Source organism: Hyaena hyaena, unplaced genomic scaffold (genome assembly GCF_003009895.1).
Source record: "Hyaena hyaena isolate Hyena2069 unplaced genomic scaffold, ASM300989v1 scaffold_1796, whole genome shotgun sequence".
NCBI lineage: Eukaryota > Metazoa > Chordata > Mammalia > Carnivora > Hyaenidae > Hyaena > Hyaena hyaena.
In genome coordinates this window covers 1-27,075 of record NW_024082405.1, presented here as the reverse complement: position 1 = coordinate 27,075, position 27,075 = coordinate 1, and the positions used below count along the sequence as shown (strand labels likewise).

Below are 27,075 nucleotides of genomic sequence, written 5' to 3'. Positions count from 1 at the left end.
AGTGAGGGTGGGCATATTTAACTGTTTAGACGCTTGCTGTGCTGTAGTCATGACTGTGTAGATGGGCGGGAGCATTTATTGAGCTCCCAATGTGTGCGAAGCACTAAACTAAGAGGCGCAGCCTCTGACTTCAAAGACTCATGCTCTTATGATACAAACAGACTCACAGACAAGTATACCATCCCACAAAAGCAAGTTTAATTAAGAAACCTCTGTTACATGCAAAGAACTCCAGGATGCCTTGCTGTTCCCTGCCTTCTCCTGTCTCTGTGTCTCTCACTGTGACCCTTTATGACATCCAACTCTTGTCCCTTCCATTGCTGTTCTACGTTTTCACTCATTCTTCATATTGGTGGTTTGGGGAACCCACTGCCAAGAGACAGGGCCCAGCGTTCTGTTTACCTTGGTTCCTAATAGTGAGCGACTCTCCCTCATGATGATCCCTTTCTTGCAGCACACCGGGACCCCGATGAACTGCAGCACGGCCCCGGACTTTGTGCTGTCAGGGATATCCAGGGGCCCAGAGAACAGGCCGGTCCTCTTTGGTGTCTTCCTAGTGCTCTACCTGGTAAGCCTCTTAGGGAATGTGCTCCTTCTGCTGGCCATCAGAGCTGACGTGCGCCTCCACACGCCCATGTACTTCTTCCTCAGCCAGCTCTCTCTGGTGGATCTCTGCTTCACTTCCACCACAGCCCCCAAAATGCTTGAGGATCTGTGGACCAGCCATGGACCCATCTCTTTCTCTGGATGCCTGGCCCAATTATATTTCTTTGCTGTTTTTGCTGATATGGACAACCTGCTTTTGACTGCCATGGCTATTGACCGCTATGCTTCCATCTGTCATCCTCTGCACTACCCACTGCTAATGACGCCTTATAGATGTGGGCTGCTGGTGGGCGGGTCATGGGGGGTGGCCCATTTTGTCTCTCTGGTGCACATCCTGTTTCTATCCCAGTTATGTTTCTATACTAACCTAGAGATTCCCCACTTTTTCTGTGATTTTGGCCCACTATTTCAACTTTCTTGCTCGGATACCCACCCTAATGAGGTCCTAATGATGGCTCTGACTGGGTTGTTAGGAATTGGCCCTCTCCTGTGCATCGTAAGCTCCTATGCCCTTATCTTCCATGCTGTGGCTAGGGTTCCATCTACACAGGGGAAAAAGAAAGCCCTGGCCACATGCAGCTCTCACCTCTCTATGGTCATCCTCTTCTACAGCACAGTCTTTGCCACCTACCTGAAGCCACCATCAACCTCTCGCTCTGTGGGGGCGCTGGCTGCTGCTGTCATGTACACCCTAGTAACTCCCACTCTCAACCCTTTTATTTATAGTCTGAGAAACAAGGATGTGCAGAGTTCACTGAAAAGGGTTCTGGGCATAGAGGGTTCATGAAATTCTGACTAATTCCCGTAAACAAGCACTTTGGAGAAAATCACTCTCCACATCACATTTACAAAGCAAGTCAGTTAACATTAAGGCTGGCATAGAGCATTACATAGTCTATAGGAAAAAACACTGAACTAATATAATTAGGTATATTATATAGATACGCTATACCTAAAAGTTTTCCCTATATAAGTTTTATTAATGACTTTAGTTCTGTAAAAACAAAGTTATCTACAAATTAGTCAATAAATGGATTCTTCTTTCTGCCATAGACTGTCATGGGTGCTGCAGAGAAAGGGTTATTACATAGTGTGATAAGAATACACTCTAGTGATACCTGGGTGGCTCAGTCAGTTGAGCATATGACTTCAGCTCAGGTCATGATCTCATAGATCATGAATTCAAGCCTCATGTCGGGCTCTGTGCTGACAGCCCAGAACCTGGAGCTTGCTTCGGACTGTGTCTTCTTCTCTCTCTCTGTCCCTTCCCTGTTCACACTCTGTCTCCCTCTCTCTCTCAAAAATAAATGTACATTTAAAAAATAGAGACTATACTTCAATTCAGTCACTATGACATGTCCTCTGGTCTCTCTCTCTCTACATACCATCCACAACATTAAGGCAGAGAATACATATTATATCTCTTTGTGGTGTTCCTGTGATCATGTGATTGCACATTATGCATTGTGGAGTGTCTGATGATTAATTCTGTCCAGAAGAACAACTCAAGCTACAAGCATTAGAAAGAACCCTAAATTGGGAAGACTAAACCTGACACTCTCAGGCGGGGCTTTCTGTTCAGCAGCTGCAGATGACCAATTCTCAGCCTGGACTTACTTCCTCAATCATCTAGAAGTCAATCCTTTATTTTCATATCTAACCTAATGGCTTGTCATGGCAGGTATTCAGAAGTTATTTTGAAATGAATGAATGGACAATCTGAGTTCACATCCTTTCTGGTTCTCCAAACAGTTTCTCCTGGTCCCCAGGGTCTGTGAATACAGGTTTTTGTCTTTTCCTGAATGTCCTCCCTCCAGCTGGATATTAGATGGCACTGAACAATAACTTATCAGAGGAAATCCAACAATTGGATGTTGTGAAGGTGAACAACACAGGTCAAAAGTCCACTAAGCAGTCAGGAAGCCAGTGAGGGTAACAATAATCCAGGGAATCAGTAGTAGGTAAAATGTAGCACCAAGTTCATTCAGTACTTAATTGGAGGACATATTATAGGATTCCTGAGAACCAGAACCAAAGCTAAAATTTAATTGGCTTGGGAATATTAAGTGAAGATACAGGAGAATAGATGGATATGGAGGGAGGGCTAGACAGTCCCAATGCTCAACCCCTTCTTCTGTCTTCTGATTGTTATTGACAGTATATAACCTTGGCTCAAGGTAAGATAGGAAGAATAGAGTATGTCTCCTGAATTTAAAAAAAATGCACAGAAATATGACTTGTGTATCTTCCTATATGAGTTGTGCATTGGTAAAGATCCATACTTGTGACCAGAGATTTTGGAACAAGGACTGGACAGTAGGTGTCACTAGTCACTTCTCATGCTTGTCCAGCACCACCACCACCCATTACTATCCACCACCATCATTTCCCTCATTACCTTTCTAACAAAATTCTAATTCTACACCATCTATTGGGTATTTACTGTAACAAAGATATTGTGAGAAGCACTGAAAAGAGTGATCCCCTGGCACCATTGAACCTTAGATAGAGGTGCACTGTTTATTATCATAACAGTCTAGTATTTTCCAAAGCTCTTTCAGAGCTCTTTTGGTCAGTCTCTAGTTGTTTATTATTTCTGTTGTGATTTGGCAGGGGGTTGAGCATTGGGACTGTCTAGCCCTCCCTCTTGCTGACATCATACTTTTTCTACATAGTATCAAAGAATATCCTATGTGTATAATGTATAACATATTAACCTCAGTCTTAGTGATGAATATTTTTAATATTTCCATTTTTAGGGGCACTCCAAAGAAAGAAACCTTCAAAAAATTGTAAATCAAGGTTAAATTCATGTCCTGATAATGTCAACATTGTTATCTTTATCTATCCAAATGTTAACTCTAACTCTGCATGCCTGAGTTTCCTCTGAGGCTTCTTTTCCTATGTGTTCAGTTTGAGTTAAGTATATATCAATAAGAGTTATTCTCCCTTCAAAGAACTTAATGCATTCCCAAATCCCCAAATAAGAATCCTACAGAAAATTCACTATTCCACTACAAAATATGTTCCCTCCTTATTCCTACATTGGGCAAGATCTCATCTACTCTGCCTCAGATACTGAGAACACAGTATCCATACAATGCCTCTCCCGTGCTATATTAGAACTTGTGCAAAGGGAAACACATTCACTCCCCACTTTCTGTGATCTGATGGCATAACAGAGCACTAATACCGGATCATGTGTCCAGAACAGGCAGATAGAACAAGTGAGATTCCCCATCTGCAACCTGGAAGGTTAAGAATCTGAGGGTCAGAGAGAGCTCAAGGGTGCATACTAAATTATCCTTAAAGGTTTTATGTTAAATAATAAGAAAATACTGGATTTAAGGTCAAAAATTAAAAATTAACAATTATATATCATTCAACCTGTACATGGGCACAGATTATGCTAAATGTTTCATTCTAACTAGGGCCATATGCTGAGTCTCTACCCATTTTGAAAAGAATTCTTAGAAAATGTGACCTTTTAGGACCTATTTCAGTAAGTGCTCTTCCATAAACCACCCACTGCATTTCCAGGGCATCAGCATTCACTAAAGCTTCTCCATCAGGCTTCTCTTCTTTGGAAATCTGAAAGTGACTTTATAATGTCCTCAAAGAAAAGGTTTCTGTGAAGCAGCAAATCCTAATCTCTGAGTGCCCCAACTTCCTTAAGCTGAGTTCTCCTCACATGAAAAACAAATGCCAAACCTTGTTTTCATGAATTTTCAGAATAAAAACACCTGAGGTGCTCTTTCAGTTTGGCTGATGTCATATTTCTATTCATAATTATTTTCCACCCTAAAGCCTGAGGCACAACTTGTTTAAAGTGTGGAACCCGGGGCGCCTGGGTGGCTTAGTCGGTTAAGCGTCCGACTTTCGCTTGGGTCATGATCTCGCAGTTCGTGGGTTCGAGCCCCGCGTCGGGCTCTGTGCTGACTGCCAGCTCGGAGCCTGGAGCCTGTTTCAGTCTGTGACTCCCTCTCTCTCTGACCCTCCCCTGCTCACGCTGTCTCTCTCTCTCTCTCTCTCCTAGAAATAAATAAAACATTTAAAAGAAAAATAAAGTGTGGGACCCAACCACACAGCCTTTGCAGACACATCTGGGCTGCCTGCCCTAGCAGCAGTGGCTCCAAGTCTCGATTAGCAAGCACACCACTGCATATCTTCTTAAAATACACCACACATCTGCCAGGGACCAAATACTACCCAAACAGGAAAGAGAGCCACTGCAGACAACCGAATTGAAGGGAAAAGGGCAAGAACGCAACAGAGCACATGGAACTCACACCAGAGAAACTGCATGGCAGTGCCAGGTCCTGGGAAGCAGGAAACACTGCACTGAGGGGCATTTCAGGACTTCCACATAAGGTAATTACCTTCAAGAGCAGGAACTGTTTTGACTTCACTCGCACACAGAAATAGACACAGAAAGTTAGAAAAAATGAGGTGACAGAAACCAAACCACAGCAAAATATCTAAGCAAAACAGATATAAGTAATATGCCTGATAGAGAATTTACAGTAATGATCATAAAAATACTCACTGGAGGTAAAGAGTGAAGGACATCAGTGAGATCCTTAACAAAGACATAAAAAAGAACAAATCAGGGACACCAGCCTGGGTCAGTTAGTGGACCATGTGACTCTTGATCTCAGGCTTGTTGGCTTGAGGACCACATTAAGTGTAGAGATTACTTAAAAATAAAATCTTTTTAAAAAAAGAACCAATCATAGATGAAGAACACATTAAATGAAATTTAAAAAACACTTGATGGAATAAATAGAAGGGTAAATGAAGCAGAGGAATTAATTAATAATGTGGATGACAGAGTAATGGAAAGTAATCAAAATGAGCAAATAAGATAAAAAAATGTATGCAAGTGAGAATACTCTTAGGGAACTCAGTAACTCCATCAAGCAAAATATTCATATTATAGAGATACCAGAAAAAGAGAGAGAGTTCAGAAAATTTATTTGTAGAAATAATAGCCTAAAACATCACTAATCTGGGGAGGGAAATAAGTATCGAGATCCAGGAGGCCTAGAGATACCCCAAAAATCAACCCAAGAAGGTTCACACATAGACACACAGTAATTAAAATAATAAAAACTACTGATGAATTTTTTAAAAATCTTAAAACCAGCAAGAGAAAAGAACACAGTTACATACATAGACAACTCAATAAACTATCAGAGGATTTTCCAGCAGAAATTTTGCAGGCCAGAAGGAAGTGACATGATATATTCAAAGAACTAAAAGGGGAAAATGTGCAACCAACGAAAACCAAAAACAAACAAACAAACAAACGAATAAAAACTCAAACCAGCAAGTCTATCGTTCAGAATAGGAGAGATAGGGAGCCTTCAGATGAACAAAGACAAAAGGAGTTGATGACCACTAAACCAGCCCTACAAGAAATATTAAAGGGGACTCTTTGAGTGAAAAGCAAAGACTATAAATGACAGTATGAAAAATAAGTATATCAAAAATCACCAGGTGACTCCATGGCTCAGTCAGGTAAGTGTCTGACTCTTGATTTTGGCTCAGGTCATGATCTCACAGTTCATGAGATCAAGTCCCACACTGGGATCTGTGCTGACAGTGTGGAGCCTGAATGGGATCTCTCTCTCTCTCTCTCTCTCCCCCCCTACCTTCTTGCGCTCTCTCTCTCAAAATAATAAATGATTTTAAAAATAAATAAAATCACTCAAGGGATTTATAAAATAAAAGTAAGCAAAATGTGAGACCATATATCTAAAATATGGGGGGAAAGTAGTAAAAAATAGATTCAAACTTAAGTGAGCATCAACTTAATACCGACTATTATATGCAGATGTTAAATACAAACCTAATGGAAACCACTAATCAAAAATTAGTAATAGATAGGGGCGCCTGGGTGGCTTAGTCGGTTGAGCGGCCGACTTTCGCTTAGGTCATGATCTCGCGGTTCGTGGGTTCGAGCCCCGCGTCGGGCTCTGTGCTGACTGCCAGCTCGGAGCCTGGAGCCTGTTTCAGTCTGTGACTCCCTCTCTCTCTGTCCCTCCCCTGCTCACGCTGTCTCTCTCTCTCTCCTAGAAATAAATAAAAATATTTAAAAAAAAAATTAGTAATAGATAAGCAAACAATAAAAAGAAAAGAATTCAACTATATCACTGAAGAAAACCAGCAAACCATGAAAGAGAACAAGAGGATAAAAGGTCAGAGAAAAGCTAAAGAAATGACCAAAAATAAGTAACAAAATGGCAATAAATACACATCTCTCAATAATTACTATGAATGTAAATGTACTAAATGCTCTAATCAAAAGACTTAGGGAAACAGATTGGATTTTTTAAATACCCATCTATATGCTACATACAAGAGACAAAGAAGGACACTAGATAATAATAAAGGAGATAACCCAACAATAAGATATAACAATTGCTAAATTTATGTACCCAACATGAAACCACTCACATACATAAAACAGTCAATAACAATCATAAAGAAATTAATTCTAGAATTAATTCCCTCTATTTCTTCCCCCTCAGTCTCTCTCGCCCCTCCTTTCTCTCTCCTCTCTCTCTCTCTTTCTCCATTCTTTATCTCTCCCCTTCTCTCTCTCCCCCCTCACTCACACCCTCTCTCTCTCTCAAAAAAAAATTATAATAAATAAATAAATAAGTAACATGCTACTGAACAATCCGTGGGGAAACCAAGAAAGAAACCAAAGAAGAAATCAAAATGTATGTGGAACCAAATGAAAATGAAAACACGCTGGTCAAAAATCTTTGGGATGCAGCAAAAGTGGTTCTAAGAGAGAACTTTACAGCAAAACAGAAAAAACTTTTCTTGTTTCTACCTCAAGGAACAAGAAAAATCTCAATAAACAACTAATCTTATACCTAAAGAAGTTAGAAAAATAGCAATAAATGAAGCCTAAAGGCAGCAGAAGTAGGGAAAATATGAAGATTAGAGCAGAAATAAATGATATAGAAATTTAAAAATATATTTAACTGAATAAAACCAGGAGTTTCTTCTTTGAAAAAAATCAACAAAATCACAAATTATAGCGGTTAAATAACCAACATTACAGAAATACAAACAAGTGTAAGAAAGTATTATAAAAAATTACATGCCAACAAATTGAATAACCAAGGGGAAAAAATGGATAAATTCCTAAAAAGTACCTAAACTGAAACAGGAAGAAATAGAAAATTTGAACATTTCAATTACTAGCAAAGAAGTTGAATTGGTAATCAAAAGATTTCCAACAAACAAAAGTCTAAGACCAAATGGCTTCACAGAGGAATTGTATCAAACATTTAAAAAAGAGTTAATACATAATCTTCTCAAACTATTCCAAAAAATAGAAGAGGGAGGAAAACTTCCAAATACATTCTATAAGGCCAGCAATAAAATGGTACCAAAGCCAGATAAAGACACCTCAAAAAAAAGAAACTACATCTGGTGAACATAGATGCAAAACTCCTCAGCAAAACACTAGCAAACCAAATCCAGCAGTACATTTAAAAAATCATTCACAAAGATCAAGTGGGATTTAATCCCAGGATGCAAGTATGGTTCAATATTTTCAAATCAGTGTGATACATCACATCAATAAAAGAAAGAATAAAAATGATCATTTCAATAGATGCAGAAAAACATTTGGCAAACCATAACATAAGTTCATGATTAAAAAAAAAAACTCTGTGGGGGCGTATGGGTGGTTCAGTCGATTAAGCGTCCGACTTTGGCTCAGGTCATGATTTCACGGTTGGTGGGTTCGAGCCCCACTTTGAGCTCTGTGCTGACACCTAGCTCAGAGCCTGGAGCCTGCTTCGGATTCTGTGTCTCCCTCTCTCTCTCTGACCCTCCCCTGCTCATGAAGCTCTCTCTCAGAAATAAATAAAACATTTAAAAAAAAAAACTCTGAGGAAATTAGATTTAGAGGAAACATACCTCAACATAATAATAATAAAAAAAAAACCCACACATGAAACCCAACATAGGAAAAATCCACAGCTCATATCATCCTCAATGGGGAAAAACTGAGAGCTTTCCCCTGAAGAACGAGATAAGGATTTTCATTCTCACCACTTTTATTCAAAGTAGTACTGGAAGACCAAGCCACAGCAATCAGACAATAAAAAGAAAGAAAAGGCAGGAAAGAAGGCAAGATGGCGGAGAAGTACAGAGCTCTGTACATTTCACATGCCCTCATCTTTCAAATGGAGAAGGCCTGAAGCCATGAGAGCCCTTACAGAATCCAGGAGTTTGGGAGGAAAAGGAGACAGAGTCCTCTGAGAAAACAACCTTATAGCATGAATGCAAACTGGGGAAGATAAAAACGGGCCGGGACCCAGAAACAAGGAGGGAGGGGAGGAAGCCCCTTTGTGGGGAGTGATGGTGAGTCGAGGAGAAAAGAAAGCGCGACTGAAAATGCTCAAGGAACTGTCCCTGTCCCTGGAAAAGAGAAAAACCTGAGCTCAGGACACAGAGGGCTCCAGTTTCCAGCTGTGCAGCTGACCCTGAGCTGGACGCTCCAGTCCCAGGTGAAGCCAGGAGAAACTGCTTCTCTGCTCACCAGCTCGAACCAGAGGGGAAGCAGCACACCTGAAGTCGCTCTGCTACTCTTCTAGATGGTCTCAATCCCCAGTGGGGAGGCGACAGACTTGAAAATGCTCAGAGGGACTTGGCCTGTGGGTTTATTTTGGGTGGTATCAATGGGGCGCAAGGACTATGATCTGGAAATGAAGCGTGGCTTGGTACATAGAACACGGCCCAACTTGGCTACTCCCGCGGCACAGGGAAATAGACCCAAAGGAGTGAGTTGCAACGCCTGATTCGAGAAAGGAATGGGGCATGGCCATTTTTCTCCACATAACCTCCAAGGTGGGACCTCAGGGAGCAGCCCTCAGTATGCAGAGGAGGCTAAGACCTGCCTACACCAAACCATGTCCATCCCCACTGGAGAGCTGCTTTCTTTTTACCAGATCCTGGGGCAAGACCAACATGGATGCACTGCCATGATTAATTCTAGATCAATTCTTTCTATTCAGGAATATTTTCTCTGGCCTCATTCGTATCCTTCCCCTCTGCTGGACTAGGCACTCTGGTCATTGGTTTGCTTAAACAGTCACATTCAATCTATTCTCTAGATGTGTATTCTACAACTCCACCGCTACCTTTCTATATCTCTCTCTGGAGTAATCAGACTATATGGTTTCTCTGATTAACAGTATCTTCGTTTCTTTCTCCTCACCTCGTACCATATTCTCCTCTTTATCTCTCTGAATTAAGCCATTTAGTGTCTCTGTCTGGTCATCATCAAATTTCGCTTACTCCCTGCTGTGTCATTTCTCTCTTTCTATATGCTCTTCCATCAGGACTGCATACAACATGCTCTTTATTTGTAGCTAGGTCTGGTTTTATGCTTTTAGACTGTCCTTTGCCTTCTGGGGTTTTTTTTCTTTTCTTCTTTTTTATTTTTTTAATTTCTATTTTTATAATTTTAGTTCCTTCATCTTTTTTTTCCTTCTTTTCTTTTTCTTTTTCCCTTTCGGTTTGCATTTCAGTTTTGGTTTGTTGAATTTTTGTGTGCATTTGTGTGCCTTTCTGCCCTGTGTGTTTGTCTGTCGGTGTTCTCCAAGGCTACCTCAAGAAACAAGCCAAAGTATGCAGGGTGGAGAGTCCCAAATACCACTACGAGTAGGGAAATAAAATGCCCAAAGTCTCAACAAGAGAGACCAAGAGACACCATTCAAAGAACACTTCCTGAATGGACAGGCCTTGGACAGTCAAAAAGCCTTATTTAATACAGCAGTACTCGCAGGCGCAGAGTGTATAACAAGAGACAGAAAGCTAGCCAAAAAGATAAAATGGAAGAACTCTCCTCTAAAGAAATCCCAGGAAGAAATGACAGCTTAAGAATTGCTCAAAGCAGATATAAACAACATAATTGAACAAGAATTTAGAACAACAGTCATAAAATTAGGAATTGGGCTTGAAAAACACATGAAAGAAATCAGAGAAGCTACTGCAACAAAAACTATGGAGCTTAAAAATAGTTGTAAGGAATTACATAATCATATAACTGTGATGCATAAAAAAATGGAGGTGTCCAATGCACGGACTGAAGTGGCATGGAGGAGAATAGGTGAATTAGAAGACACAATTATAGAAAAAGAGGAATCTGAGAAAGAGAAATATACTGATCCAAGAAGACAAAGGGAGAGTTAGAGAACTAAGTGATAGAATCAAATGGACAATATCCATATCATAGGAATTCGAGAAGAGGGGGAAAGAGGGAAACGCACTGAAAGAGTCCTTGAACAAATTATAACTGAGCATTTCCCCAATCTGGGGAGGGAAACAGACACTGAAATGCAAGAGGCACAGAGAACACCCCTCAGACGTAACTTGAATCGATCTTATGCACAACATACCATAGTGAAACTGGCAAAATATAAGGACAAAGAGAGAATTCTGAAAGCAGCTAGGGAGAAAAGGGCCCTAACATACAAGCGAAATCTATCAGAGTGGTGACAGACCTATCTACTGAAACTTGGAAGGCCAGAAAGGAATGGCAGGTGATCTTCAATGTGATGAACAGAAAAACTATGCAGCCAAGAATCCTCTATCCAGCAATCCTGTCATTCAAAATAGAAGGATGATAAAAATCTTTCCAAATAAACAGAAATTGAAAGAATTTGTCACCACTAAGCCAGCCCTACAAGAAACCCTGAAGGGGACACTCTGAAGGAAATGTTGCAAGGAACAAATATACCAGAGACACCACCGCAAACGTGAACCCTACAAAGGATCCAAAGACTCTAAACCCACATATTTCAATAATAACACTGAATGTAAATGGGCTGAATGCTCCAATCAAAAGACATAGGTTAGCAGAATGGATAAAAAAACAAAATCCATCTATATGCTGTCTACAAGAAACTCATCTTAGACTGGAAGATACCTTCAGATTAAAAGTAAGTATCATGCTATCGGAAATTAAAAGAAAGCCGGAGTAGCTATACATATATCAGTCAAACTGGACTTTAAATTAAAGACAATAACAAGAGATGAAGAAGGGCACTACATAATAATTACAGGGCCTATCTACTCGTGGGGATGAGCACTGGGTGTTATGTGGAAACTAATTTGACAATAAACTATTTGTAAAAAATTAAAAAAACAAAAATAAATAAATAAAATAAAAGAATAAACTTCACCAAAAACAAAATTACAGGGCCTACCCATCAGGAAGAACTAACTATCATAAAGGTCTATGCACCGAATATGGGAGCACCTAAATATTTAAAATAATTAATCACAAACAGGAACACGCTTATAGATAAGAATATGCTAATAGCAGGGGACTTAAATACTCCACTTACAGCAATGGATAGGTGAACCAGACAGAAAATCACTAAAGAAATATGGATTTGAAAGACACATCGGATCAGATGGATCTGACGGATATATTTAGAACTTTACATCCTGAGACCAGGGAATTTACTTTCTTCTCAAGTGTGCATGGCACATTTTCCAAGATAGATCACATACTGGGACATAAAGCAGCCCTCAATAAATATAAAAGAATTAAGGTGCGCCTGGGTGGCTTAGTCGGTGAAGCGTCCGACTTTCGCTTAGGTCATGATCTCGTGGTTTGTGGGTTCAAACCCCGCGTCGGGCTCTGTGCTGACTGCCAGCTCAGAGCCTGGAGCCTACTTCAAAGTCTGTATCTCCCTCTCTCTCTGACCCTCCCCTGCTCACGCTGTCTCTCTCTCTCTCCTAGATAATAAAAAAAAATATTTTTAAAAATATATAAAAGAATTGAGATCATACCATGCACACTCTCAGATTATAATGCTTTGAAACTTGAAATCAATCACAGGAAGAAGTCTGGAAACCTCCAAAACCATGGAGGTTAAAGAACACTCTACTAAAGAATGAAAGGGCCAATTAGGCAATTAGAGATGAAATTAAAATATATATGGAAACAAATGAAAATGAAAACACAAGAATCCAAAATCTATGGGATGCGGCAAAGGCAGTCCTGAGAGGAAAGTACATTGCTCTCCAGGCCTATTTCAAGAAATTAGAAAAAGTGAAAGTCCAAAATCTAACAGCTGACCTAAAGGACGTAGAGGCAGAGCAACAAGAACACCCCAAACCCAGCAGAAGAACAGAAATAGTAAAAATCAGAGCAGAAATAAACAACATAGAGACCAAAGAAACAATGGAACAGATCAATGAAACCAAGAGTTGGTTTTTTGAAAAAATAAACAAAATTGACAAACCTCTAGCCAGGCTTATCAAAAAGAAAAGAGAGAGCACCCAAATAGACAAAATTATGAATGAAAATGGACTTATTACAACCAACCCCTCAGTAATACAAGCAATTATCAGGGAATACTATGAAAAATTATATGCCAACAAATTGGAGAACCTAGAAGAAATGGACAAATTCCGAAACACACACTCACTGCCAAAATTCACATGGGAAGAGATAGAAAATCTGAACAGACCCATAAGTAGTAAAGAAATCGATTCAGTTATCAAAAATTTCCCAACAAATAAGAGCCCTGGACCTGATGGCTTCCCTGGGGAATTCTACCAGACGTTTAAAACAGAATTAATACCAATTCTCCTCAAGCTATTCCAAAACATAGAAATTGAAGGAAAACTACCGGACTCATCTTATGAAGCCAGCATCACTCTGATTTCCAAGCCAGACAGAGGTCCAGCAAAAAAAGAGAACTACAGGCCAATATCCTTGATGAATACGGATGCAAAAATCCTCAACAAGATATTGCAAATCAAATCCAACAGCCCATAAAAAGAATTATCCACCAAGATCAAGTGGAATTCATTCCTGGGTTACAGGGCTGGTTCAACATTCGCAAATCAATCAATGTGATACATCATATCAATAAAAGAAAAGATAAAAACCATATGATCCTGTCAATAGATGCAGAAAATGCATTTGACAAAATACAGCATCCCTTCTTAATAAAGACTCTAGAAAAAGTCGGGATAGAAGGAACCTACCTAAACATCATAAAAGCCATCTATGACAAGCCTTCAGCAAACATCATCTTCAACAAGGAAAAACTGAGAGTTTTCCCCCTGAGATCAGAACATGACAGGGATGTCCACTCTCATCACTGTTGTTTCACATAGTGCTGGAAGTCCTCGCATCAGCCATCAGACAACAAAAGGAAATCAAAGGCATCAGAATTGGCAAAGAGGAAGTCAAACTTTCACTTTTCTCAGATGACATGATATTCTACATAGAAAACCCGACAGACTCCACCAGAAGCCTACTAGAACTGATCCAAGAATTCAGCCAAGTTGCAGGGTACAAAATCAACGTACAGAAATCGGTTGCATTTTTATACACCAACAATGAAGCAACAGAAAGAGAAATCAAGAAACCGATCCCCTTCACAATTGCACAAAAAACCATAAAATACCTAGGAATAAACCTAACCAAGGATACAAGAGATCTGTATGATGAAAACTATAGAAAACTTATGAAGGAAATTGAAGAAGACACAAAGAAATGGAAAACATTCCATGCTCATGGATTGGAAGAAACAATATAGTTAAAATGTCATTACTACCCAAACCAATCTACACATTCAATGCAATTCCAATCAAAATTCAACTAGCATACTTCTCAAAACTAGAACAAACTATCCTAAAATTTGTATGGAACCACAAAAGACCTTGAATAGCCAAAGTAATACTGAAAAATAAAACCAAATGGGGAGGTATCACCATCCCAGACTTTAGCCTCTACTACAAAGCTGTCATCATCAAGACAGTATGGTATTGGCACAAAAACAGACCCATAGACCCATGGAATAGAATTGAGAACTCAGAGCTGGACCCAAGGGTATCCAGCCAACTAATCTTTGACAAAGCAGGAAAGAATATCCAATGGAAAAAAGACAGCCTTTTTAACAGATGCTGTTGGGAGAACTGGACAGCAACATGCAGAAGAATGAAACTAGATCATTTTATCATACCATGCACAAAAATAAACTCAAAATGGATAAAGGATTTGAATGTGAGACAGGAAACTATCCATACCCTAGAAGAGAAAGCAGGAAACAACCTCCTTGACCTCCACCGCAGCAACTTCTCACTTGACACATCCCCAAAAGCAATGGAATCAAGAGCAAAAATAAATGATTGGGACCTCATCAAGAATAAAAGCTTCTGCACAGCAAAGGAAACAACCCACTAAACTAATAGGCAACCACCGGAATGGGAAAAGATAGTTGCAAATGACATATCAGACAACGGGTTAATATCCAAAATCTATAAGGAACTCACCAAACTCCACACCCGAAAAGCAAACAACCCAGTGAAGAAATGGGCAGAAGATATGAACAGACACTTCTCCAAAGAGGACATCCAGATGGCAACAGACACATGAAACGATGGTCAGCATCCCTCCTCATCAGGGAAATACAAATCAAAACCACACTGAGATACCACCTCACGCCAGTCAGAGTGGCTAAAATGAGCAAATCAGGAGACTCTAGATGCTGGCGAGGATGTGGAGAAATGGGCACCTTCCTACACTGTTGGTGGGAATGTAAACTGGTGTAGCCCCTCTGGAAAACACTGTGGAGGTTCCTCAGGAAACTAACAATAGAACTCCCCTATAACCCAGCAATAGCACTGCTAGGAATTTACCCAGGGATACAGAAATGCTGATGCATAGGAGCACATGTACCCCAATGTTCATAGCAGCACTCTCCACAATAGCTAAAACATGGAAAGAGCCTAAGTGTCCATCCACGGACGAATGGATCAAGAAGATGTGGTTTATCTATACAATGGAATACTACATGGCAATGAGAAAGAATGAAATCTAGCCATGTGTAGCAACATGGATGGACCTTGAGGGTGTTATGCTCAAGGTATTTCGTTATGAGCGAAATAAGTCAGGCAGAGAAGGACAAATATCACATGTTTGCACGTATAGGAGGATTAGGAGGAACTTGACGGAGGAACAAGGGGGAGAAGAAGGGGGGAAATGGTGGGGGAGAGGGAGAGAGGCAAACCATGAGAGCCTTGAATGCTGAGAACCAACTGAGGACACATGGGTGTTGGGGGGAAGGGGGGATATGGGTATGGAGCAGGGCACTTGGGGGGATGAGCACTGGGTGTTATATGGAAACCAATTTGACAATAAACTATTTGAAAAAAAAAAAAAAAAGACAAGACCTCAGAGAGACAACACATAAAAAGGAAAATTGCTGCTGATGACTTCATCAAAATACCAGATTTCTTAACATCCATAGGAACTTCAGATAAAGTTGATTTGGTTGATATTTTGAAAGAAATTAGACCACACTGCAGTTAGCTGCAGGATTGGAGACTTAGTTTAAATTCCAGCTTTACAACTTATTGTAAAACAGGGACATTGAATGGCCATGAAATTTGCTAAGAGTAGACCCTGAGCATTATCTCCACACAAGTGTCAACATGTGAGACAATGGATGAGTTCATTACCTTCACGTTGCTAATCATTCCACAATACACAGAAGTCAAATCATCACACTATACACCTGACACACATACAAATGTACTTGTCAATTATTCCTCAATAACATAGGGAAACAGCAAAATCATGTAAATAATTTGAGCCCCCCTTTTCTTATAAGTAGGAATAATTTTACTACTTCTCTTACTGGGTGTTTGGAAGGAAAAAAAATGGGCTTAACACCTGTAAGGAACTGAGAACAAGAAGTGATGCAATGAGCACACAATAAAATTTATTTCCCTTCTATTTATAGCATATATGTGAACAAGGAACTTTTAATGTGATAAATATACAATGAATTCCTGAAAAGCAACAATAATTGGTCTCAACACAAAGATGGACAGGGTACATGGTGATTAAAACTGTTATAAAATATTTGAATAGACGTCAGATTTCATATATTCCTTGGATGAAGCTCACAGAATATTCTCAAAGGATGCAGCAATAAGTGAAGATACACATGGGAGAGACCAGCCTCATTCCTTAGAGAGAAATGTGAGCTTTGGGATCCCAATTTTAAAGAAACTAATTTAGTGCTAATGCCAGCAATGCAGACTTGGGTTTTGAATAAACAAAACCAATTCTACTTCTCCTTATTCCTCGGTCTTTATTTTCCATGGAATAAAAGTAATAAATATGTAGAATTTTAAATATTATCATCATTCTATATGGGTCAATGGAATACAACTAGCCCACCGTCCTTACTCAACAATGCCAAATTTCTTTCATTTTATACAAAATTTTCCCATGGCAGTCCCCATAATGACAAAGGAAGAAAAAGTAATTGAACTAAGAAAACATAAGAGGTCCCTGACAATTGTACTGTCCGTGATTCTGCAACTAAGGGAAAAACAGAAAAGGAAAATTTGGTGCAGAAGGCGGGAGGAGTGGGAGGAAGATGGAACTCAAGATAGGAACACCCAAAGGAATTGTCTTGAATTGCAAGTATGGGAAAATATTCTGTTTATTCTCACAGCGATCCTGCTCACACCCAGAGGACACTCTCCCTGTGTTTATATGTCTAAGGTCTATGGCTCCTGAAAGGCAGGAAGAAATTGAGAAGGAGAGAAAGATGTTTCTGAAGATGAAGAGCTCATGCTGCGATCCCAATATGCATAATCACTTCAAATAGCTTTCTGCTATGTACAGTCATTGGGAGTGTAAAACTGAAAAGCTGTGCAGACTGTGAATCTGACAATCAGGTAAGAGAATGGCTTAAGACTCAGGCTGGAGAGGAGCCCATATTTTCTGCATGCTTCTTTATATGCAACTAAGCACCCAGATCTAGGGCTAGTTTCCTATTCAGGTTTCCTTCCACTGTTATCATTCTCTCCTTGTCTATTTCTCTTAATTAAAAACCCTTTAGGTACTTTCTTACTAGGTCTGGATGTAGCAGTACAGAAAGTACTTAAAAATTTGCCCCACAATACTGGGTGTTATGTGGAAACTAATTTGACAATAAACTATTTGTAAAAAAAAAAAAAAAAAAATTTGCCCCACATTAAAGTTGTATCAGACGGAAGATGTTAACAGCCAGAGAAGATGGGAAGTTGGCTACATGCTCTGAGTCTCTAGGAGAAAAAAAACATATTAGTAATCAATCAAAGAAGGGGGGGAAATGGTGGACCAATGGCCCATAAGCAAAATTTCACCATAATACTTAATACTCTAATGATCCAAAGGCTATAAAAGCTCTGATGTTGGAACCGTGTAAAACCACAATGCTCTCCCTCGAAGTACCGCTGTGTAGACAGGAAAATCCTCAGCTACAAAGTCCCTGATTCTCAACAGAGGTACGCTCCATTCAGTAATTCGTCTTCCTCTTAAGCGATGCTGAATCAAACATCAGTCACTGAATTTCTCCTCCTGGGAGTCACAGACATCCAAGCACTGCAGCCTTATCTCTTCGTGGTTTTCCTTGCAATTTATGTTGTCACTGTGGTTGGCAATGGAGCAGTCCTCATGGTTGTCGTCTCTGATCCAAGACTCCATTCACCCATGTATTTCTTCCTGGGAAATCTGTCGTGTCTAGATATCTGCTACTCCACGGTGACACTGCCAAAGATGCTGGAGAACTTCTTCTCTACACACAAGGCAATTTCCTTCTTGGGATGCATAAGCCAGCTTCACTTCTTCCACTTCCTGGGCAGCACGGAGGCCATGCTGTTGGCCGTGATGGCCTTTGACCGCTTTGTGGCCATCTGCAGGCCACTGCATTACTCTGTCATCATGAATTACCAGCTCTGTACCCAGATGGCTGTCACGGTCTGGACCATTGGTTTTTTCCATGCCCTGCTGCACTCCACGATGACCGCTCGCTTGAACTTCTGTGGTTCGACTCAGATCCATCACTTCTTCTGTGATGTCAAGCCTTTGCTGGAGTTGGCCTGTGGAAACACAGAGCTCAACCAGTGGCTTCTCAACACAGTTACTGGGACCATTGCCATGGGCCCCTTCTTCCTAACACTTCTCTCCTACCTCTCCATTATCATCTCTCTTTTCTCCAAGACCCACTCCTGTAGCGCTCTCCACAAAGCACTGTCCACGTGTGCCTCTCACTTCATGGTGGTCATTCTTTTCTATGCTCCTGTTGTCTTCATTTACATCTTTCCTGCCTCAGCCAGCTCCATGGACCAGGAACAAGTCGCTGCCATCATGTACACTGTGGTCACTCCGGTGCTGAACCCACTGATCTATACACTGAGGAACAAGGACGTGAAGGCTGCCCTGAGAAGTGTCTTCAGAAGGAGAGCTGACATGAACAAATCTAGAGCACACTTCTAGGACAGGAACCAATAGACAACGATAAAATTGGTGTGTGATGTTACACTGCTTCTCAGATCATGTACGATATGCACAACAGGTGGAGTTGTCTGAAGAAGACAAATGGGAAAGTCCAGCCTGATAATGTTAAAGAACGGATTCCTAGGTAGCATAAAGGAAATATGAGACCATGGGACACCAGCCATGGAATCCTAATGTGCATTTGTGTTCAGAGTATCAGTTCATAAAATTAATCTTTTTATGTATTCTTAAGAATTCTGTAATGAAGTCAGGGATAGAAATATGCCTGTATTACCCATATACTGGGTACATGAATACTACTTAGGGCAGTTTATCTTTTTTTATTTTAAAGAAGTTTTTACTCATATTTGAGACAGAGTGAGAGAGACACAGAGCTTGAGTAGGGGAGAGACAGAGAAACAGAGATAGAATCTGAAGCATGTTCTCTAGGGTCCATGCTGTTAGCACAGAGCCTGATGTGGGGCTTGAACCCACAAGCAGTGGGCTCATGACCTGAGCCACAAGCAGTGGGATGGGACACTTACAGGACTAAGCCACACAGGTACTCCAGGGCTGTCTATCTTTGTGATACTTCTAAGTTAATGTATTATAATGTTTGCAGTAAAATTATTTTGTTTTTATAAAATGAGGAATTGAATTTGAACCATAGATAAGAGGATAAGAAATGGTAATTCACAAATGAGTTAAGAGGAAGGGTTTTTTTTTTAATGTTTTATTTATTTCTAGGAGAGAGAGAGAGAGTCAGCGTGAGCAGGGAAGGGTCAGAGAGAGAGGGAGTCACAGACTGAAACAGGCTCCAGGCTCTGAGCTGGCAGTCAGCACAGAGCCCGATGCGGGGCTCGAACCCGCGAACCGCGAGATCATGACCTAAGCGAAAGTCGGACGCTTAACGGACGAAGCCCCCCAGGCCCCCCAAGAAGAAGTTTTAACAAGTATGTAATGACTTCTTTTTTTCCCTATGCTGGAGGCAAATAAATGATTAAAACAAATTATCTAATTGACAGGGATAAAAATAGACAATGGTTTATCTAAAGTGGTGTGGATCCTCTATCTCCAGAGATTTTTTAAAAATTTTTTTTAATGTTTTATTTATTTCTAGGAGAGAGAGAGAGAGAGAGACAGCGTGAGCAGGGGAGGGTCAGAGAGGGAGGGAGTCACAGACTGAAACAGTCTCCAGGCTCTGAGCTGGCAGTCAGCACAGAGCCCAACGCGGGGCCCGAACCCACGAACCGCGAGATCATGACCCAAGCGAAAGTCGGACGCTTAACCGACTAAGCCACCCAGGCGCCCCAACCAGAGATTTTTTTTAAAGTCAACCAGAAAAACTGTAAAGAATGGCTGTTATACATTATTGAAAGTGGGGACAGAATGAAATTAAAATCTCAGAATCCCTCTCTAGCTAATCAGTTGGTAAGTTTTTCCTCAGAGTTTGGTTATGGAAAATGAGTTTCAAAACACTTCTTATTTTTCTACTCTGTTTTCCTATTTCCATGCTAATTTCCATTTTTATAATGTGATGCAATATGACATAATACTGATGAAATGTACAGAAATCATCAAAATGTTGTCTTCTTTTCCTTACTTGTTACCAAACCCAAATGTATTGAAGGCTACTAACTCATCATTGCTGAGGCACTTCTCCAAAAATGTTGGGAGGCACTAGGTTCCCTACTTTCTGGTTCCTGGGAGAGGCTGGTGGGCCTGAGGGATGTTGGGGGCAGGATTTATGACTATTTAGAGATGAATATAAAGACCGTGGTGGGCCTTTATGAGGCCTGACGGTTCAAATTCTCTGTATCCACTTGTGTGAACACAAACAATGTGGTTTGATCTCATCCACTGTTTTTAGTCCCTCAATTCTACTTTTGTTTATTTAAAAAAAGAAAAGAAAAGAAAACATGTGTATGTGGAGAAAGCACTTTCTACCCTGAACTGTTTCAGCTCATGATTTCTATTGATCAGAATTGTTTACAAAATCCAAGATGCAGAAGGCCATGAACCAGAGAAGAGCACGTCGTTATCTGGTTAGCTATTGTCGCATAACACACTAGCATACACACACACAGAAGCTGAAGACACTTATAGCAGTAAATTGCATTCTCATTCTTCTGAGGGTCAGAAATTGATGATAACACAGCAAGGAAGGGTTCGTTTCCTTGATAATGCTTTCTGCCATGGCTGGGCTGACTTGAACGTCCTGGCGTGGATGAGCTGAGCTGGTAAAATCTCCGTCTGTGTCTCCCTTGGTCCACTTTCTCTGTGTGGTTATCCTGTGCTTCTGCACCACAGAGACCTCAGGCATGACACCCTACATGGGTGCCATCAGGCCAAGGCAAAAGCTGCCAGTCATCTCTCCAACAAACCCAAGAACCAGCATTAACATCACCTTAATTATTTTCTCTTGGACAAACTTCACAGGGAAGAAATCCATATCTTTCATGGGAAAGTACTTAAAATTTTTGTGGACATCTTTAATTCACCTGAAGCCAAATCTAATAATTAACATTGTCCCCACACATAAATTACAATTACTCTCCTTCCAAATAATACTAAAATCTCATCCTATTGCAGCATCAAGCAGGGTCAACGTCTTCTCACCTATATTGGGTCAGGGTACAGATGAGGCTTGTTGGATACAGTTCCTGAAGCTTGGTTCCTTTTAATCTAAAGAACAGCAAACTAATGTGTCCAGTTATCTGCCCTAGGTAGACACACACACAGATTTGAGTATATTATGGAATGCTTTTCAGTCGTAAGAAAAAAGGAAATCTTGCCTTTGTGCGAATATGAATAGACCTTCAAGGTATAATGCTAAATGAAATAAGTCAATCAGAAAAAAACAAATACCACATATTTCACTTATATGTGGCATCAAAAACACAAAGCAAGAACCCAAACACAAAGTGAAAGAGACTCATAAACACAGAGAACAAACTGGTGGTTGCCAGAGGGCAGGGAGGTGAGTGGATGGGTGCAATAGGAGAACGCGATTAAGAGACACAAACTTCCAATTATAAAGGAAACGAAGCACAGAGACGTAAAGTACAGCAGAGGGAATATAGTCAGCAATATTGCATAGTGGCTACACTAATCATGGTAAGTATTCCAAAATGTATATAAATGTTGAATCACAGACTGATTCTACAGTGTGAGAGTAATGAAGTGTGTGGAAGTTAATCGGGAGAGAGAAAAATGGTGGTGCCTGGGAGTGGAGGGAACCCATTCCACGGAGAGACAAAAGGGAGAGAAAGAGAGAGGGGTTGAGAAAGTGCAGCAGTGAGTTCACACTACAGGAAAACCTCTCCATACCACAGACTAGGGAGTGCGAAGTACTGAGTGCCCCAGTTCTTTTTTGAAAACAACCTGTGGAGCTCAAATTCTGAGGTTTTGGAAGTGCATGACTTTCTCAGGAGTTGAGCTGTAGCACATGCTCCTCAGGAGGAGGGAGGTGGCCCTGGAGTGCATAGTGTGCTGTAGAGATCACCGAAGACCACTGAGAGAGAACAGTCCACCTCCTGGAGTACTTGAAAAGAGGGTATGTTGCCTCCCCAAGGATAAAAGACCATGCAAGTGCCATAAAATGGCTTGCATCAGCAGGGGACAGAGGCACTTGCAGAGGGAACACAACCTTTGCTGTTTTTAGTGGTGCTACACGATAGATTCCCTGCACTGTTTAGGCATGGGACAGTTTTTCAGGGACAAAGAACTTCATGCAGTGTGGAGACTCTCTACTCCAGTGGAGAGAAGCGGATCTGTGTAGCACAAGGTCCTTTAAAACTAAAATATTGAATCCCAGCAGCACGCCAAAGAAACAACAGAGGAGAATTATGGTACATGGTGCACTGAAGGCCCTTGCTATTCTGTAAAGATTTTCCAAACAGTGGTGGGTGTGGATCCCCAGTCTAGTACCAGAGACTGGTATGACACCACTTTCCCCACAATACCAGCAGGGTGGGACTTCAGAGAGCAGCACAGTGACCCCCAAGGAGGTGGGACCCATTTACACAAAACCTTGATCCCCCATGTCTGGCAGTTGCTTGTTTACTGTGGGAGGACTGTCTGAGCCGACACAGCCAGCCTCTATCCAGACCAGCACCGGCAGGACGCCACATGCACCAAGTGCACCAAAAATAGTGAGTCAAAATGACACCTGCGGTTATGGTGGAGATAGGACCATCATAACCTTTCTTTTCTTCTTTTTACTTTCTTATTTTTTACTTCTTTAATCATATTCATACTTTCTCGTTTGTTTGTTTGTATTGTTTTTCTACATTTTGTACAATGAGCATTTATTCTTTTCTATTTATTTCTTTTTTTCTTAACTTCTTTTGTTTTTATACTTTTATTTTCTTTGGAATCATCCTTATAGTTTTCTGATTATCAGGTTGTTTGTTTTTTAGGGGTGTGTGTGTGTGTGTGTGTGCCCCTTACTTTTCTCTTTTTTAGGGGTTGATGGTTTGTTTATTTTTCCCATTTTCTAGACTTATTATAACAAACAAATCAAAGCATATCTACTTAAAGTTACAATCACTCCCCACTACAAGCAAGGAAGATCTCTACAGAGGGCTGGCCAGTGGAGAGTAGCAGCCAGTATTCAACAGCAGAGGGCACAGAGCATACACCAGAAATGCTTCCTGAAGCACCAGGCCCCAGGCAGCGTATGATCCTTTTTTAATATAATAGTACACTCAGGAGAGAAAACAACAAGCTTTTGAAACATGCAAAACAAAAAATTGGCCAAAATTACAAGACAGAGGAATGCTCCTCAAAATATAGGTCAAAAAGAAATCACAACCAGGGACTGGCTCAAAGCAGATATAAACAATATATGAACCACAATTCAGAACAACAGTCATAAGACCACTAGCTCAGCTTGAAAAAAGCATAGTAGACACCAGAGATCACTATGCTACAGAGATCAAAGACCTAAGAACTAACCTAAATGAATTTTTAAAATATTATAGCAGTATAGCATTCCTCAAAAAACTGCAACTAGTGCTTCATAGTTTGACCTCTAGGGGAAACTAGATGTTTTCAATCGTATTTCGTTCTGTTTGCTGGTCCATCTACTATTTTTTTCATTTTATTTTATAATTATTAAATATAGAAAGAGGGGGAAATTATCTTTATTTTCCACTTTTATAAAAAAGATTTTTCTGTAATTTTTTCTACTATACATTTCACTTTTTTTTGTGAACTTTTAAAAATCTATTTACTTTCATCATGTCACTTTATTCTATTTTATTGTATTCACTTTTTCAAATTTTCAAACGTTTTCCACATTTTCTAAATTTTCTTTTCTACCTCTTTTTTCTCTATTCTACTGACCTTCTTTAAAAAACCAGATCAAAACACACCTAGAAGGTATCATCTTTTATTTGATTTTTGGGGGGTGCTATTAATTTTTTAAAATTTTTTACATTATTAATTCCTTTCCGTCCTTGAAAATGATGAAACAAAGGAATTCACCCCAAAAGAAGGGACAGGAAGAAATAACAGACTTAATCAACACAGATACAAGCAAGATGTCTGAATCAGAATTTAGAATCACAATAATAAGAATACTACCTGGGGTTGAAAATAGATTAGAATCCCTTTTTGCAGTGATAAAAGAAATAAAAGCCAGTCAAGATGAAATAAAAATGCTATAACCGAGCTGCAATCTCAAAGGAATACCACATCAGCAAGGATGGATGAAGCAAGGCAGGGAATCAATAACAAAGCAAACAAACTTATGGACAATGATGAAGCAGAACAAAAGTAGGAGACTAAGCCAAAAGAGCACAATTTAAGATTTAGAGAACTCAGTGGCTCATTAAAAAGGAATAACATCCAAATGATAGGTCTCCCAGAAGGTGAAGAGACAGAAAGAGGGGTACAGGGTTTATGTGAGCAAATCACAGGGGGAAACTTTCTTAACCTGGGGAAAGACACAGGTATCAAAATCCAGGAAGCACAGAAAACTCCCATTAGAGTCAATAAAAACTGACCATCAACAAGACATATCATAGTCAAATTCACAGAATACTCAGGCAAGGAAAGAATCACGAAAGCATCAAGGGGAAATAAATCCTTAAATTACAAGTGAAGACACATCAGGGTGCAGCAGACCTATCCACAGAAACTTGACAAGCCAGAAAGGAGTGACAGGATATATGCAATGTGCTGAATCAGAAAAATATGCAGCCAGTAATTCTTTATCCAGCAAGTCTGTCATTCAAAATAGAAGGAGAGACAAAAAATTCCCAGACAAACACAAATTAAAGGGGTTCATGACCACTAAACCAGTCCTGTCAGAAATTTTAAGGGGGACTCTCTGAGGGGAGAAAAGACAAAAAAAAAAAATAAAACAAACACAAGACCAAAAGCAACAAAGACTAGAAAAGACCAGAGAACACCACCAGAAACTCCAATACTACAGGCAACATAATGGGAATAAATTCATCTTTCAGTACTCACTCTAAACATCAACGGATGAAATGCTCCAATCAAAAGACATAGGCTAACAGAAAGGTTAAGAGAGCAAGATCCATCTATATGCTGTTTATAAGAGACCCATTTTAGACTTAAAGACACCTACAGTTGAAAGTAAGGGGATGGAGAACTATCTATCATGTTAATGGTCACCAAAAGAAAGCCAGAGTAGCCATATTTATATCAGACAATCAAGATTTAAATAAAGGACTATCACAAGAAATGAAGAAGAACATTAAATTATAATTGAGTGACCTATCCACTAAGAAGATCTAACAATTGTAAACATCTGCACTCCAAATGTGGAACCACCCAAATATATAAATAAATTAATCACTAACAATTACAGCAATGAACAGGTAATCAAAACAGAAAATCAACAAGGAAACAATAGCTTTGAACGACACACTGGACTGGAAGGACTACACAGATATATTCAGAACATTTCATCCTACAGCAGCAGAATACATTCTTTTTGAACGCACATGAAACATTATTCAGAATAGATCACATACTGGGAAATAAATAAGCTCTCAAAAAGTACAAAAAGATTGAGCTCATTTCATGCATATTTTCAGACCACAATGCTATGAAACTCAAAATCAACCACAAGAAAAAATTTGGAAAGATAATTACTTGGAGACTAAAGAACATATACTAAAGAATGAATGGCTAAACAAGAAGTTAAAGAGGAAATTAAAAAGTACACGAAAGCCAATAAAAATGATAGTCCCCAACCTTTGGAACACAGCAAAGGCAGTCATGAGAGGGAAGTATATAGCAATTCTGGTCTTCCTGAAGAAGGATGAAAGGTCTCAGATATACAACCTGACCATACAACTGGAACAGCTGGAAAAAGAACAGCAAATAAAACCCAAAACCAGCAGAAGATAGGGAATAATAAAGATTAGAACAGAAATCAATGGTACCAAACAAACAAACAAAAACAGTAAAAGGATCAATGAAACCAGGAGCTGGTTCTTTCAAAGAATTAACAAAATTGATAACCACCCCTAAGCTAGTTTGATCAAAAAGAAAAAGGAAAGGATCCAAGTAAATAAAATAAAAAATGAAAGATGAGAGATCACAACGAACACAGCAGAAATACAAACAATAATAAGAGATTATGAAACGACACAAAAATAAAATGGACAATATGGAAGAAATCGACAAATTCCTAGAAACATATAAGCTACCAAAATCGAAACAAGAAGATATAGAAGAGTTGAACAGACCCAAAACCAGTAAAGAAATTCAATAAGTAATCAAAAATCTCCTCACAGGGGCACCAGGGTGGCTCAGTCGGTTAAGCGTCTGACTTAGGCTCAGGTCATGATCTTATGGTTCGTGGGTTCAAGCCCCACATCAGGCTCTGTGCTGACAACTAGCTCAGAGCCTGGAGCCTGTTTTGAATTCTGTGTGTCCCTCATTCTCTGCAACCCCTTCTCATGCTGTCTATCTGTCTGTCTGCCTCTCTCTCTCTCTCTCTCTCTCTCCCCCTCCCTCTCTCTCTCTTTCTCTCTCAGAAGTAAATAAAACATTTTTTAAAAAATCAACTCAAAATGGATAAAGGACCTGAACGTGAGACAGGAAACTATCAACACCCTAGAGGAGAAAGCAGGAAACAACCTCCTTGACCT

The 27,075-nt window shown here is 39.9% G+C and overlaps 2 protein-coding genes across 2 annotated transcripts; both read left to right on the top strand.

Annotated features, from left to right (window-relative positions):
* Nucleotides 1-469: 469 nt before the first annotated feature.
* On the top strand, nt 470-1,393 carry LOC120226604 (olfactory receptor 24-like). Its single transcript, XM_039224775.1, has one exon. The coding sequence runs from the start codon at nt 470-472 to the stop codon at nt 1,391-1,393; it is 924 nt and encodes a 307-aa protein (XP_039080706.1).
* A 16,593-nt stretch (nt 1,394-17,986) lies between these two features.
* On the top strand, nt 17,987-18,940 carry LOC120226602 (olfactory receptor 12D2-like). Its single transcript, XM_039224773.1, has one exon. The coding sequence runs from the start codon at nt 17,987-17,989 to the stop codon at nt 18,938-18,940; it is 954 nt and encodes a 317-aa protein (XP_039080704.1).
* Nucleotides 18,941-27,075: the final 8,135 nt, after the last annotated feature.

Excerpts from the sequence above, each read along its gene's own strand:
- LOC120226604 (XM_039224775.1), top strand. The coding sequence starts at position 470 with ATGAACTGCAGCACGGCCCCGGACTTTGTGCTGTCAGGGATATCCAGG.
- LOC120226602 (XM_039224773.1), top strand. The coding sequence starts at position 17,987 with ATGCTGAATCAAACATCAGTCACTGAATTTCTCCTCCTGGGAGTCACA.